This window comes from Peromyscus maniculatus, chromosome 14, assembly GCF_049852395.1.
Source record: "Peromyscus maniculatus bairdii isolate BWxNUB_F1_BW_parent chromosome 14, HU_Pman_BW_mat_3.1, whole genome shotgun sequence".
NCBI classification, from domain to species: domain Eukaryota; kingdom Metazoa; phylum Chordata; class Mammalia; order Rodentia; family Cricetidae; genus Peromyscus; species Peromyscus maniculatus.
Genome location: NC_134865.1, coordinates 50,744,701 through 50,761,069, shown reverse-complemented (window position 1 = coordinate 50,761,069; position 16,369 = coordinate 50,744,701). Strand labels below are relative to the sequence as shown.

General features: G+C 33.1%; 1 protein-coding gene across 13 annotated transcripts in view; it reads right to left on the bottom strand.

Moving 5' to 3' along the window:
* The window catches only part of Gphn (gephyrin), a 400,632-nt gene that overhangs the window by 152,131 nt on the left and 232,132 nt on the right, over nucleotides 1–16,369 (bottom strand). For 6 of the 13 annotated variants that reach the window (XM_076551603.1, XM_076551612.1, XM_076551606.1 and 3 more), the window contains one exon: nucleotides 16,162–16,218. The exons of 6 other annotated variants lie outside the window; for them this stretch is intronic. In XM_076551603.1, the coding sequence (XP_076407718.1) occupies nucleotides 16,162–16,218 (57 nt within the window). Of the gene's footprint in view, nucleotides 1–14,110; nucleotides 14,183–16,161; nucleotides 16,219–16,369 lie in introns of all 13 variants that reach the window. One more of the 13 variants, XM_076551614.1, reaches the window with a different exon arrangement.

Genomic DNA, 16,369 nt, shown 5'->3' with positions numbered 1-16,369 from the left:
TAGTCTATTCCTATGAGCACATTTTAAAGGATGCATAGTTCAGTTAAGTAAGATTAAGTTGGCATTAGTTGGATAAAAAGTAGGTCAACAGATGTTAGGGACCCTAGCAACTGGGAAATTTTTAGGTATGGTTGAAGGTAAGTTTAGTCTATGAACAGGAGTGATAAAAAGAAAGGCTGATCAGATGGATAGAGGGCAATTTCTAGAGATCATGGAAGCTATTGGCAGATTTTAAATAGAGGAATGGTATGGTCACATCAACATTTAACATGTTAACTATAGCCAACAAGGTGAAGATGGATTTTTTGTAGAATAGACAAAGATAGGAAGGGAGCTAACTTGGGAGACTAATCTACCAATTCAAACAAGAAACCTAAATACATCATTGAAGGTAGTTCTAAAGAATGAGGTATAGGTTCTGGGGGGAAAAAAGAGACAAAATCTGTTGGATTTTGATTAGTCATATGGGTGAAAAATAACTCTCAAGTTTCTGCTCTGAATTATTGGGTAGTGCCACATATTGCTACAGTGGACACATGTGAAGACAGTCTAGGAGATCAAGATGATCACCAACAGGAAAAAAATAGAGAAAAAGCCAGATTTGTAGAAGAAAAAGTAATATAGGGCAAGACTATAAGCACAAGTGAAATTCCCTTGAGTGGTTGTCAAACAGAAGTTGTTAGATGAGTCTTTCTGGAAGAAGGTGAACCTGAGCTATAATGTGGAGGAGGGCATTTCTGGCAGACAGGTACTATAAATTATACAAAAAAGCCAAGAAGTAAGGAACATAGACATAAGAAGGTTTACCTTCATTGGAGTAATAACAGGGAATAAACAGCTGATTGTTCTGGTTTGCCCAGGACTGAAGGATTCTTCTAAAACATTCAGTATTAAAAGTGGATAGTCCAATATCCTATTCAAATGGAGAAGAGTTGGTACTAGAGAATATTAGAAAAATAAATTAGGCAAAGTATGGGTTTGAAAAGAGGAGCAGAGACACTTATCTCTGATAGTATCACTCTCCCTCATAGGTTAAGACAGCTTCAACCATTCTTAGAACCTTCCAGTTGCTAGGGTTACTAAGATCTGTGAATTGCATCTGACCCTTTCTCTAATATCAATTTATATTACCTAACTAAATTATAGGCCCTTAAAACCCTGCTCCTAAGAAGAGATAGAATTCTCCTACAGAATTATCTAGAAGGTAACAGGTAGGCTTTGTAGCTATTTTGGTCAAAGAACTGAGGGTAGTTATAGAAGGGCTCCACATTAGCTGGCATGAGAAAAAAGGGGATATGCCTAGGGAAACTAATTATTTGCTTTGATAACTCAAACCTATTATTATGATTAGGGCTTAGGTTAGGCCATCTATTTTAGAGAAGAAAAAGAAACGTATGTTTACTTAATACTTACTAGGTTTAGGTACTATAGCAGTGTGGTGGTACTGTGTTCCCCAAAATATTGTGTACTCTAATAAATTTATCTGGGGTCAGAGAACAGACAGCCACTAGATACAAAGGCTAGAAAATGGTGGCACTCACACCTTTAATCCTAGCATTCCAGAGATAGAAATCCCTCTGGATCTCTGTGAGTTCAAGGCCACATTGGAAAAAGCCAAGCATGGTGACACATGCCTTTAATCTCAGAAAGCCAGCCTTTAATCCCAGGGAGTGGTGGTAGAAAGCAAAAAGATAATATAAGGCGTGAGGACCAGAAACTAGAAGATTTTGGCTGATTAAGCATTCAGGCTTCTAGCAGCAATCAGCTGAGAGCCATTCGGATATGAGGACATAAAGGCTTCCAGTCTGAGGAGACAAGACCAGCTGAGGATCCGGCGAGGTGAGATAGCTGTGGCTTGTTCTGTCTCTCTGATCTACCAGCATGGACCCCAATAACTCTCCTCAGGTTAGATTTTTTTAATAAGAACTTTTAAGATTCCTGCTACATAGCAGATTTTACATTTATTAAAATTTTCCCTGAAACACAGAAGAGTTGATATAGTTGTTGATGCACATCTTTACTTCTCAAATATTCTGTAGTGTCTCTTAGGACATGTTGAGTATATTACTTGTCTCACCAGTGTCATGAATTGAAATCCTCCCCCCACCCAAAAAAAAAGGCATTTCCTCTTTACCTTTGTTTATTGGTTATCTGAAGTACATACTTTTCTTACTTTGATAAAAACAATTAATAAATATCAATTTACTTCCAAAAATTCAAAAGGGAGTTAAAAATCTCTATAAAGTATTTATGTTCAGAATAAGAAAAGAGAAAGAAAACACTGACTTATCCAGCTGATTGCTAATTCCTTTGGTTACTTTTAAGTTGATGAATGATTACAGATTTCCTTCATTCAAATTGATAAACCAATTCGAGTGTTTAAAGCCAAAGTAATTTTGCTCATTTTAAGTATGTTTTAAGAATATGAATTAAAATGATGGAAAAAATTAAAGTGAGGCAAGACCAAAAAAACTTTTATAGTATCATGACTAGCACTTTCAAAAGATATTGTTAGATACTATTAACAGATTCCTTCACAGCATATTATACTATCTCCAGTTTCATTACTACTGGGGAAAAATGTAATAAAAATAATACACCTAAGAATTAAAAGAGCCAAATACCATAGACTACTGTACTAAAACACATGGGTAAATAAAAATCAATTATAAGATTTTTCTTCTAAAAATATCTTATTTTTTGTAATTGTGTGTGTGTGTACCCCCATGTACACTTGTATGTGCGCGCGTGCGTGCAGGCACACGCACATGGTTGGCAGTAAGAGGATGACTTTTAGTCAGGTTATAAGGTTTGTACAGTAAATATTTTCACATACTGAGTCATTTCACCAGACCCAATTAAAAAGATATTCCATGTGAAATTTTTATAGAGTAGAAAAATCTGAGGCTGTCTACTTACAGTATATGATCTTTACTTTATGGCTACAGTTTTGCAATAACTGGTTTTCTGGGACATGTGTTAGAATTCAAAGGACAACTGTCAAGTTATGATTTAAGCAGCTGAAAGTTCTTAAACATTAAATAGACATATCATTAAATTTCAATCTTTGTCTACTCAACAGAAAGAAATAACTGAACTTCAAAGTTTCCAACAAATTAAATCAACTTTGCTATGGACAAATCTGGCACATTAAAGAAGGTTTTAAAGAGTTCAATTGGACTATAAAAGCATAATAAGTTGAATGTTTATCTTTATTTTATTTTTAGATACTGTGTGTTATTATGATACAACTTTATTATTTTCTTTTTTTGAGACAGCATCTTATTGTGCAGCTCTGGCTGTCTTAGAACTCATTATGCAGACTATGTTGGCCTTGAACTCACAGAGATCCACTTCCCTTTAACTTCTGAATTCCGGTATTAAAGGTGTGAACTACCACATCTGGTATATTACTGTTTCTTAATAGTTCATTTCTACCAGGAAATAGTGCTTATTTGGCTTTTGTTTAAAATAAGGAAATTCTGAAGCAATATTTATTTTGTGTGCGTGCGTGCGTGCGTGCGTGCGTGCGTGTGTGTCGGAAGAGTGTGTCAGATTTCTTGGAGCTGGAAGTGCAGGTGGTCTAAATATTCCAATATGGGTGCTTAGAATAAAACTTGTGTCCTCTGAAACAGTAGCAAGTCCTCTTAATTGTTGAGCATCTCTCCAGCTCTGAAGCAATCTTTAAAAAAGTAAAAACAACAAAAACAATGCTGAAAATTTTGAGTATCAGAAATTTGGAAGTGAGTTCTTCCTTTCTGGGGTATATTTTATTTATTTAATGTAAATAAAAGGGCCATGGAATCATATTTGTAGAGCAGCTTCAGCCACCTGAGGTTATGGATTAATTTGTTTTTTACAACTCAGGGATAGGTTCATTTGAGCAACATTTAATATTTTAATCTTATGAATGGCATACAAAATAGTGATATACAACTGGTAAAGCCAATGTGCCTTATTAGGAGTTAGAAACTATTTCTTCAGAAATAGAGGTAAAGTGAAGATGATCTCATTGTGGGGTAATATTGAGTGATGAAAGGTCTGGCTACTTACACAGTTCTGCTCTAAAATAAACATCACAGTTTACAGTAGTCCTGAAAGAGGCTTCCATTTAAAAATTGATACATGAGAGCATTCCTTAAAAGTTTAATTAAGGTTTATGAAACAGCTACCAGCGTTAGATTAAAGAAAACAATTATAGAAGGTATTTTTTGTGTAGGTGATTATCATGAATATTAGAACCCTATTTGTTCTTAAATGATTGGAGTGAATATAAACACAACCTAGAGAGACCACAGAAGGATGGCAGAGAAGACTAGAGAAACCCTATCACAAATGACAAGTGAGAAACATACTTTGACAGTTAAGGAGAACCCACATGTCACAATGAAAGAAAAACAAACCCACATGGAGTCCGATTTCATGTAAGAGCTGAATGTCATGGAGCAAAGAGCACTGCATACACAAGTCTCCAGAGCCAGTTCTACATTCAAACCAGAGAGCCTTCCTGCACATATGCTGTCACAGAGAAAGTATACCCTGATGGATGCTGTAGGCTGTGATTGGAGATGATGCCAATGGTAGCCTTCTTATACCCTCTCATGAGAAATGGAGAAGTGCCTAGATGAAGTGGCAGAAAGAAATGTGTTATACATTTGTTACACCAGGAATCATATGCCTGTGGTGTTAAGAAAAGGGCCTATAGAAAAATGTAATGATGGGATGACATACACCTATGTTTTCAAAAAGTCCTTGTTGATAGCATAAATAGTTAATCTGATTTTTAGTAATTACTTTTCCATAATGATTTTTCAAAGAGAAAAGTAATTTTTTTCATCTTCATGGAAGCAAATAACCAAGATCCACAATAAGTACATCATTTCTAAGCTAACTTTGTGGGCCTGAATCTTCCATAGACATTGGCATGAATGTTTACTTATAAGAAGTATTTTATATAGCTTGAAGATCTTGATTAAAACTCCCTCAGCTTTTGGTGAAACCTCACTTATGATGATGATAGTGGCACACTACAAGGCCACAATTGCTTATGCTAAAGCTGTCACCATTATGTTTCAAGCTTTATTTGCTCATTAATATACCAAAATGACAAAGAAAAGTCAAATGAAGAATATAGATGGCCCTGTAGTTCAGTTGTTCTGTAATCTTTCTTATTGGGAATTTCAAAGCTTTGCATTATTTTCATGGCACTTTTCCTGAGATCTTAATGAGTTATCTAAATTCGCTTTGTTGTATTCCAGTATGTTTTTAATATAACCAGGTTTGCAAATAACAGACAAAATGATCTCTCTACAAAGTCAGTTATAAGAGAAAAAAGTCATGGACAGTCCTAACTTAGGAAGTAAAAATTAAACAGGATGGCTGTACTTTATTGACCCAATAAATTTAACATTACTAGGATATGGATTTAGTCACATATTTTTTGAAACTTTCTCAAATTTGAAATCTAAAAATGCTAATTTGTTTTTCTGTACAAACAAATTGTTATTTTTAGATAGTGGCATTTTTTTTAAAGGAATGGTACTATGTATAATATTCTTGTGATCAGAATTATATTGACAATACTGGTCTGCAAATAGTTATAGCAACTACATAAAGTAAATATGTTAAATAAGCTATAAAAACTGGTACTTTAAATTTCACATGCTATTAATGTCCTTTTCTTTAGAGTCACATATTTTTTTCTTTACATCTGCTTAACAACATTGTTCCCACTTTGGAATCCAGACTTAGCCCATTATATAATCAAAGCATGTCAATAATATTTTGGAAGTTTACTTTACAGAAATGAGAAAATCCAGTATGCTGTTGTTTAATACAACAGGAAGGGGAAATGAAACCCTAAGAAGACAAGAATATGTCTATTTTATATTATATATTTTTATTAAAAGAGCATGATTCTCATAATTAATATAATATTCTGTATGATAAGAACCTTAAGAAAAAACACAAGTAACATAGAAACTATGTAATCCCATTTTTCTTTTTGTTTTCAAGACAGGGTTTTTCTGTATAGTCCTGGCTGTCCTGTAACTCATTTGAGTTGAAGCTGAGCCTGGCCTTGAACTCAGACACACCTGCCTCCAACTCTGAATGCTAGGATTAAAGGTACCCACCACCTTGCTAAGTATTTTCTTTTTTTTTTTTTTTAAAGATTTTAAAGAGGGAACAAATCTTTCATTTTTAAATATACATAAATGAAAATTTCCTCAAACTTTCCCCCTATAATAGTCATTTCCGGAAGGTTTCCTTTGTGTTTGGATAATGAGACTGGATCCTCACTAACTGAATTAAAATCTTCAGTATCAGTAACAAACACATCTATGTTCAAAGTAGAATCTTTTAATTTAGACAATATAAGCTTAAAAATAAATTACATTGTTCAGGGAAATTATTATGGAATAAGGTGTTAATAATTAACAATCAAGTTGGCTATTTATGTGTTAGCTATTTCAGTGTGATACATGAGTACCGGAAGCCAAGTTATTTTGATAGAAATTTCCCCTAAAACTGGTGACTTTTCCCCTCTGATACCCTCATCCCTTTCAGCCAAGGGCAAAGTGCAAGGCAAAATAAATTAAGGCAAAAAAAAAAAAAAGGGGGGGGGGTGAGTGCGAGCATGTTATTGACCATGTAAAAAGACACGTGCAAAATATACCTCAGATACACTATAGGTAGATGAGCACGACGGAAGCCGAGCCTGGTTTTGCAGTGGAGAAAAGAAAACACTGTTAAAGAGGAAATGATAGAATAGTAAGGGTCTCAGAAGGTTTACATGGCTTCATCACCAACAAATTTGCCATATGAATAATAAAACAACCTGACAAGGGGACACATCTTAAGACTCAAGTTATTTGAAAGAGAATCTCATGATTAAAAAACAAAGAAACCTCAAAATCCACCCCTCAATTTGCTAACGTACAAATATAGAGATGATACCCCTATTCAGACAGGTTGTGGTATGAACATGCTGAGAAGATGCTCAATTAAGGGAGAAAGCAGAATACCAAACATTTTTTCCTAAGGTGCCCCACTGATCTTAATGGGGTTGTATATCTACTGTACATCTTTCTATTGTTCTATAAAAAGGGCAGGAAAGCTGTCCACTTTAAGTAACCTGATATTCTTTCTCTTATGTGATTATTAGTATTAATGAACAATCCCCTTTTCTCTTAATACATGTCAGCAATACTATAAAATATTATATACATATATACATATATATATATATATATATATATCTGGCCTTTCTCCACATTTATTTTTTATTTATATTCATTGTTTTTACTCAAGGATTCCTGTGTGCGTGTGTGTTTTCCTCTCTCTCCCTGTGTTTGGAGATAGAGTCTGGCTAGCTGGTTCCAGCTGGGCTGAAACTGCCTACGTAGCCCAGGCTGGCTTCTACATGTAGTCCTTCTTCTTCAGCCATGCTAGGATTTCAGGTGTGTGCCACCAAATACAGCTCACCAACTTTTTAAAATAGCTATTTTATTACTTTTTCTTCTCCTGAAAACTGTGTTTAACCTTCACAATTTCCCTGATCCAGCCCTGTCCCTGGCTATCACTGAGCTCCAGTGATCCTCCTGCTTCAGGCTCCGGAGTGGCTAGCACTGCAGCCCTATCATCACTCCAGGCTGACCTTTATAACTTTATGCTCTGGCTTGCTCTCTCTTGGTTGTGATGCTAACATGCTAAATTTTGTTGCCTCCTCCTACACTAATTTTCACTATGACATGTGAGCTGAAACAGCTACCAATGCATTTTCTAGTCACAAGTTCTATGTGAAGTTTCAGAATACCAAGTAGAGAGTAGGGAATTGGAAAGGATGACCAAGAGGACAAATCAGAACCAACCTTATCAGATCTGCTATTTAACATATTTCTAGCACCCACAACAGCAGAACCCAGTAAGCGTTCATTAAATATTTATTAAGAACACAAGAACTCTTTCCATCTATCATTAAAAAAACTAAAGTAAATTTTTGAACCTTTTAAGTTCAGATCTTACTGATTTGGGATAAAACTACCATTGCCACTGATGCTTTGAGGTAGTTTCTAAAATATGGTTAACTTTGTATATTAAGAAATGAAACATCTTTTCAACTTTGTGCACTAAATTCTCCTTAGCAAAATGATAGTTCTAAGAAAATCTTGCTTTGCATACTTATTTATTCTATTTAAAACAGTTTGAGAATCTTGCCTTTTTTTTTTTTTTTTTTACCCAGTTCCTATTTGCTGTTACAAGGAAAATTAATTCTCAAGCAGAGGTATCATTAGTATCTTATTTTTGGATTAAAGTCATTTTTTTCCCCCAAGATGGGGTTTCTCTGTGTAGCCCTGTCTGTCCTGCAACTCGGAGATCTGCCTGCCTCTGCCTCCTGAGTGCTGTGATTAGAGGTGTGTGCCCCACTACCTGGCTTAAAGTCAGTTTTGAGAGAGGCAAATCCATGACGAACTTAAAATATCTTAAAGATATGATACTTCTGTTTCAAATGTTTTAGACATTATAATATTTAAAGTTTTTATCTTTTGATTTAAAGCATAGGATAAATTAGAACTTTCTTATTTTCATTACAAATGAAATTTCAGGAATAAGTTTTTCAAATAAAAAAAATCTAATAAACGTAAAAATTAGAAATTTTTGGATAGTATCCCTAAGACTAAACTACTGTCATCATTATTAAAGACTGGCCATATTTATGATAGACCATCTACCAAGATGCCATATACAAGAGATAGGATTTTACTATAAATTATGTAAATGTCAGCTAATCAAACAAGAGACACAGGCAGCTCAAACAATGTATTATATGAGCACCGACACTAATAATGTGCCTGAAGAAAGTACCTCTATCTAAACAAATTGTCTGATTAGAAAGACCCACTGATTGCTTACTCATCTAAGGACTAATGCTCCAGCAGTGTCTCTGCTCAATATTAGTTAACAGATCCAATGCAGACATTTTTTTATATTACTAAGAGCTACATATTAAAGTATAATGTATTGCTTGATCATGTCACGGTATCTATCTCATTTGATTTACATTTCCTTTGAAAGACATGAAATTTTTGAGTACAGATAGTCAACTCAATATAATCTAAAAGGTGATCTTGTTATTTTTACTAAGATATAATGAGGCAATAAACATAAAAACACAATGTTTACAACAAAACACTCTAAAATATTTTTTAAAAGTTTAGAAGAATGAACTTTAGAGTTGCATTCCAAATTCTTATAAGGTGCACCCTCAAAACAAATTTATAATCAACACTTTGTACGAGAGTATCCATATTTGAAGGCTTAACAGTAATTCTGTGGGCTTATCTGTGTGCATGTGTGTGTGAGTGTGTTAGATATATGTGGAGAGAGTAATTAAGTAATGTAAAATTAAAAACAAAAACATAATGATAGATCATATAAAGTTACACTGTTTTCTTAAATGATTTTTTAATTATTTTTAATTATGTATATGTGTTCATGTGTGGGTATGTGCACATAAGTACAGGTATCTACGAAGGCCAGAGGCATCTGATTCCAAGGAAATGTAGTTAAAAGTAATTGTGAGAAACCCAGTTTGGCTTTGTCTAAAATTTTTTATTTGGTTACAATTTTTTTTTTTCAAGACAGGGTTTCTCTGTATAACTTTTGTGCTTTTCCTGGAACTCACTCTGTAGCCCTGGCCGGCCTCAAACTCACAGAGATCCGCTTGCCTCTGCCTCCTGAGTGCTGGGATTAAAGGCATGTGCCACCACTGTCCGGCTTGGTTACAAATCTTTTAATGTGTTTCCATGCACATGATCTGAAATCATCTTTCAAAAATTAAACAGCTCTTCTTTTCTCAACTCTAAGGTAAAAGCATTATATTACAGACATACTGTGTTTATGCAAACAGCCACTTACAGGAGGACTCGGCAGAGTTTGGATGGAAAATGTCCAAGAACATACATTTTAGTTCTTCTGAGTCACATAATCTGCACTCAACCCCTTAAAGCTTTGCTGTAGCTCAACAATTGAAGACCATATTCAGATGAATAGCCATTTCAATAAATACTTATTTTAGAACATATTTACTCATATAATTTTCACATGAAATGTTAGTCTATCCACCACATTTAAAAATAAAATCCGTAGTGTGTGGTCCTATAAAAAAGTAGAATTTGACCCACAGAATGTAGTTTGCCAGGCTGTGAATCACAGAACTCAATGAATATATAAGTACAAAATCTCCCAATGATAATAGATACTAGTTTATAAAAAATATAATAAAGTAATTCAGAATTAAGGCTGGAATGGAAATACCTCAGTAAAAGACCTCAAGAAAATACAGAAATCCAATTCATCACTTATATTGGCTCATTTAATACCAGAATTTTAGAATGCAAGACATTAGATTCCTAAACATTTAAACACCACTATTTAAAAAGTTTACTTCTTTATGATTTAATTCTGGTTCACTTTTAGTAACATCCTTGTACCTTGACTGAGTTTTTTCACTTTAAATATCATTCCTTTACTTACATCACCATGGTAAGCAATTACTGTGAATTATTATACTCCTTTATTTTTATTATCTTTATCTTAGTTTAATTTATATTCTAATAATCTTTATGAGTCATATTCCCTGTTACTGTTTTCCAAAACCTTTAAAAATGAACAAATCTAGTTGAACATTAATTTATCATGATCCTATACAGAATATATACTATATAAAAACATAATTCTGGATGATGGATATTTTTATTCCTTTTCTTGTTTTTTTTCATATTTTTATTCCATAACCATGTATCTAATATTCTTTCTAAATTCTTTCATATTCTTCTTGTTCTGATTGCTCTTCAACAAAGTAAGTTCACAGTAAATTTAGCTTGATTTATATTACATAAATACAAAGCATAGCTTTTGGTTATTTTATCTGTTTTTTCTATTTGTAACACTGTTTGGCTGGGTCATGGTGGCATACATCTTTGTCCCAGTACTCAGGTGGCAGAGGCAGGCAGATTTCTGTGAGTTCAAGGCCAGCCTAGTATATAGAGTGAGTTCCAGGATAGCCAGAGCTATATAGAAAAACCCTGTCTAAGAAAAACCAAAACCAAATCAAACAAAAACAAAAAAACACACTATCTGTAGTGACGTTCAATCTTGGATTCCTTTTAATATTGTCCATACTAGGTTCATGCATTGATTAAATGGGAAATTATTTTTTCCTTATGTGGTTTTATTTTATGGTCATTATTCTCAATACATTATAAATCGAAGGGTATGTAGCATATTTTGCAATGATTTAATTAGGAAAGCTTTGGTTACATATTAGTAATAGTTGTCCTATCACAATTGTGAGAAACCCATGTTAGGGTTTGTAATGTTATTGCTTTGTTCAATGCACTAACAATCCATTCTGCCTCTCTAAGGAAGGGCCAACATAATGGAGGATGAAGAACATTTACCTAAAAGATAAATAAAATTCAGGACCACTCACAAAATTCCAGGCTTCATATGGTGGGTCTACCCTTTGTGTAAAATAAATACTGTATGTGTCATGACAATTGGAATATCAATGATTTAATTATATCCATAACCTATACTTCTGACATATATGTCACCAACTTTTCAGCTACCAAATAAATATATAACTGGAAACAAAGATCTTTAATTTTTCAACTTACTGAAATATTTCTCATGTATTTCAATGAATTAAAAGCTTTCAGTGAATTAAACCATATTCTTATGAACACTTGCAATAAATTTTCATAAAATGGAATGGTCTTTGCCAATTTATTTCAGTTTAGACCCAAAATCTGTTTAACTTTGTCTGATGCTGACATTTTCCCCCCGAGACAGGGTTTCTCTGTGTTGTTTCGGTGCCTGTCCTGGATCTTGCTCTGTAGACCAGGCTGGCCTCAAACTCACGGAGATCACCTGGCTCTGCCTCCTAAGTTCTAGGATTAAAGGCTTGTACAACACCGCCCTTCTAATGCTGACATATTGGTTTTGCTTTAAGCAACAATTTTTTATTTGCAAAGCAAATTTTATCATGTGCATAGACAATAGGTATTGAAGGGTAGGTACAGAACAGAATACTCAGCTAAAGATTTTGTCTGCATGTTTTATTCATTGAATTAACTTCACTAGCAAAGATAATATTTGCTTTTTAATAGTTTTTTAAGAGGCCAATGATTTATTCATCAGGCAACTGCAATTTAATAGTTCTTTATCTTTAAAAAATTATCTGGTAGTTTATAAGATCTTTCAAATAATATAGCCTATATTTAACAAAATAGGTAATCAAGACAATGTGTTTTTAAGTAAAATCAACAAGAAATGAAGCTAGTAAGATTAATTATTATGTAGCAATGTAATATTGAAAATAGAAAGTAAGAACTGACATGAGATAAAACAATTTGGAAGGCACCAAATTTTTAATTTAATCCCATTCTTTTCATTACCTCATGCACATAGACTTTAGCAAATTTCAACTTTCTAGTGTTAGTTTGGTTGAAAAAAATATTTCTCAAGATGGATATGGAAAGAATATGACACCATATATATTATTTATCAATACACTTATTATTATTTTATTAATAATATATAGTATATTTCTTATGGTTTTCTATAATAGTATTCAGTGATGTTCAGATTGGTTTGGTCATAAAATTTATATTGACATTTTTATACGAGTGACAGTATTTTGGATTCTAGGAGTGACTGTAGAAGATTTTTCTTTTCTTTTCTTTTTTTTTTTTAAAGATTTATTCATTTATTATGTATACAGTGATCTGTCTGCACATATCTCCGCAGGCCAGAAGAGGGCACCAGATTTCATTATTGATGGTTGTGAGCCACCATGTGGGTGCTGGTAATTGAACTCAGGACCTCTGGAAGAACAGCCAGTGCTCTTAACCTCTGAGCCATCTCTCTAGCCTCGTGTAGAAGATTTTTCTAACTGTAATAATATACATAGAAAAGAAGGTCTTGCTCAAAGAAAGAAGTAGAACAACGAGACATTCTATGAATTTCTTTCTGTTTAGTTTTCAAGAGTTAGCGACTGATATTAGTAAAATTATTTTTAATAATCCTAAATGTAATATACATACATATAATATATAGAATACTATTAAAAATAAGCTGAGATAAAAGACAATTAACTTTTACTCTGTTTTCATGATGAAATAAATAGAGCAGTATGAATTAAATGAAAGGCAACAATTTCAGGAGAAATAAATCCAGGAGCTAGATTCCTAGAAACTGTTTTAGAAGCCCTAGCAATGAGAGGTAAGCATAAGTTATTTAGAATAATAATTTAATTTTATTGTCATATTTATATATTTGTTTTGGAAATGATTACCTATTGAAAAGATGCACTTAGAGGAAAAGCTAAATATTCTAAAACTTTGAATTATGTTTTAAAAATAGTTTCTAGTTACTGGCTATATGATGCACATATGATGTTGAGTCCCTCTACATTGACATTCTCTTTCAAAAGATGTCTTGTATATATGGGCCTGTACTTAAGCATTTAGAAGATGTTACAAGAAACCATTCTTGGTAAAGCTGCTTGCTGCTAAATTTCTTTTTAATCAAAATATGACATAATTATTCCAAAGGTATCTGAGTTTAGAAAAGTCTACTAACTCTGACTCTGAACATGTGTATCTACTGGTCAGACTATCTATGACCATTTAAAATTCATAATTGTCCTTGCAAACTAAAATTGAATCACGTCTTTACTCTGGTCAATAATTTTTAATCTTGCTAACACATTCAATAATAGGCAAAATACACAGTCAACTGGATAAGTGATAACAGATGTCACACAAAGAGGTCTTTAGAAAATTATATCATTATGTTTGCACTGATTTTGAAAAGTTCTTAATTTGTATCAGGGTCAAGTGTTATTAAATCAGCTATAATGTTAGTTGTTTGGCTTACTGGTCCAATTTAATCTTTATTTTATAGACTTGAGAATGAAGCCACAGCTAAAAAAGAAAAAGGGGTAAGACACAGGAAGCAGGAAAGTTAGATGAGAGGACAAACCAGTCAGATTTTGGAATACCCATCAGGAGAAAATTTCAGGGGAAAACAAGTAAATTCATACAGATCCTCTGAGAGAGCACCCTGTCACACTGATGTCTAGGTGACCGCTCAGCTCCTCCAGCTTTTGATGGAGCTACATGCAAATGTCAGAACAGTAACTGAAAAGGTAACTTGTTTTCTTTTCATTTTTCATTTTAAAAATAAGATCATAGCATTATACATTTCTCACTGCCTTTGGCAAACATTTTAAAATACCACAGATTTTTCTATAACATAAGAATATAACAATTTCAATAAACTTGCGACTAGGAAGCCAACATTTTATATTGTTCAAACACATATTTTCCACCAAAAATAGTTAAGTAAATATTACAACTATTTTTATTATGTCCCGGAGATTCACTCTAAGATTTTTCTACTTGATAGATACATAGCATAAATATATTTAAAGACCAGAGAATTTGCCTTTTCCCCAAGCACAGTGTTCAAGATTATATATATATATACATACATACATACATATATAATATATATATATATATATATATCAGAACTGAACTTCTGTTACACACACATTCATTCATACATGCAATTAATTTATACCAGGTACTACAGTTATAGATGCCATTTTAAAGTTCAGTTCACTATCAGTTACTTTTAGAACTTTATATTGTATTGTATCTTCTTAGCTGAATCTGTGTCCTAATCAACAGTGTAAACTATAATAGACTTACTGTCTCTTTATGACAAAGGTAAAGTATGATATAGTGAAGAATGCTACATTTTATTGACTGAAAAATGCTAAGCTTCCTAATTCCTGAAACAGGCAAACATCATCATGTCCCATCCTTTACAGAGGTTACTTTTAAATGTAAAAGCTGTTTATCTACTATGAGGCAATGTTAAGGAACAGAGAGGATGGCTTTTCTTAATAAAGAACACAGACATACAAACACAGGTTCATCCATGTGCATTCATGTTTGCACATACTCACAAACAACAAAAAGATAAAACTAAGAAGGCAGAAGAATTAAGGGGGAGGAAAGAGTACAGAAATTTGACTTTTTAAAAACTATTAAATGGAAGTAAATTGGAGCTATGGAAAAATTTCGAATGACTGAGGTAATTAGGCTTTAATATAGTTAGTGAATTTTATGACATCTCAGTGTACTGAATTATCTGGCATTTTGACTACTTTAATAGTTGTTACTGCTGTGAAGATATCTGGGATTGAGATATAAAACAATGGTTAACTTTAATTGTGCCTATTTTTATAGTTAACATTTTTCTAACTTGTATTTATGTGGCATCATTAAAAGTAGTCAGTGATTAATTTTTTTTAGCTTTCAATTGTGATTAAAAATGATAAGAGTATCAAGTGTCCAATATATATATTATCGACCAGGTGACATTTAGCCATTAACAAATAGGATCAGAAACCTTAACTGTATATTAGAAGATTATGTACAAAGTGGGCAAATATTTAGATATACTTGTTTTTGTCTAATGTTACATCAACTTTTAAATGTTAAAAAAAGCAAAAGTACTAAGAGTCCTTTAACACTAAAAGTAGTATATGGGTCCACTATACTGGCATCATAAAGCATTTCTTCCTAGTTCTTAACATGATGCATATTAAATATATGTTATTAACTCATAATAATTTTTATTCTGGAATGAATTAAGCTGGTAATGACACTAAAATAAAATTCAATGTTTTTTTTTATAAGACAGGTTAAAAGGGGAGGTGACATTCTGAAAATGTATTAATTCTCTGTTTAAGAGGAATTTTAACACATAACTGGTGACATCAGTCAGAGGAACGGTTTACTCTAGAGCCCCAAATCGCAGGCACATGTAATGAGGCAGTTGCCCTTTCTTGTTTATGGTGCCTTTCAAAGCTAGTTATTTGGCAGCTTGCCTTCAGCTGGTTGCTCTATATGTAGCTGAAAACAAAACAAAAAATAATATGACCCAACAGCCAATAAAAATATTAAAATAAAAAATGGGATGGTGAAAAATGGAAAAAGCCCGCTTCCTCCCTCCACCCTCCAAAAAGGAAGTGTAGGCTATAGACAAAATCTTGCCAAAAAATGTTAGAAACATATTTACTTTGAGGGATCCAACTCTACTAGCAACTCCTTTGCTTTCATCCGGCCGTCTAATTTGCTACAATGAGGGAAGATGGGTAAAAAAGACAGAATAAAGAAAAAGTGAACTTAAATTTTTTTCTACACATTAGTAAGCAGTACATGCAATTCATTAATTGACTTAGGCTCCTATTATAAGATCAAGGAGTTAACTAACCCAGATGCTATAT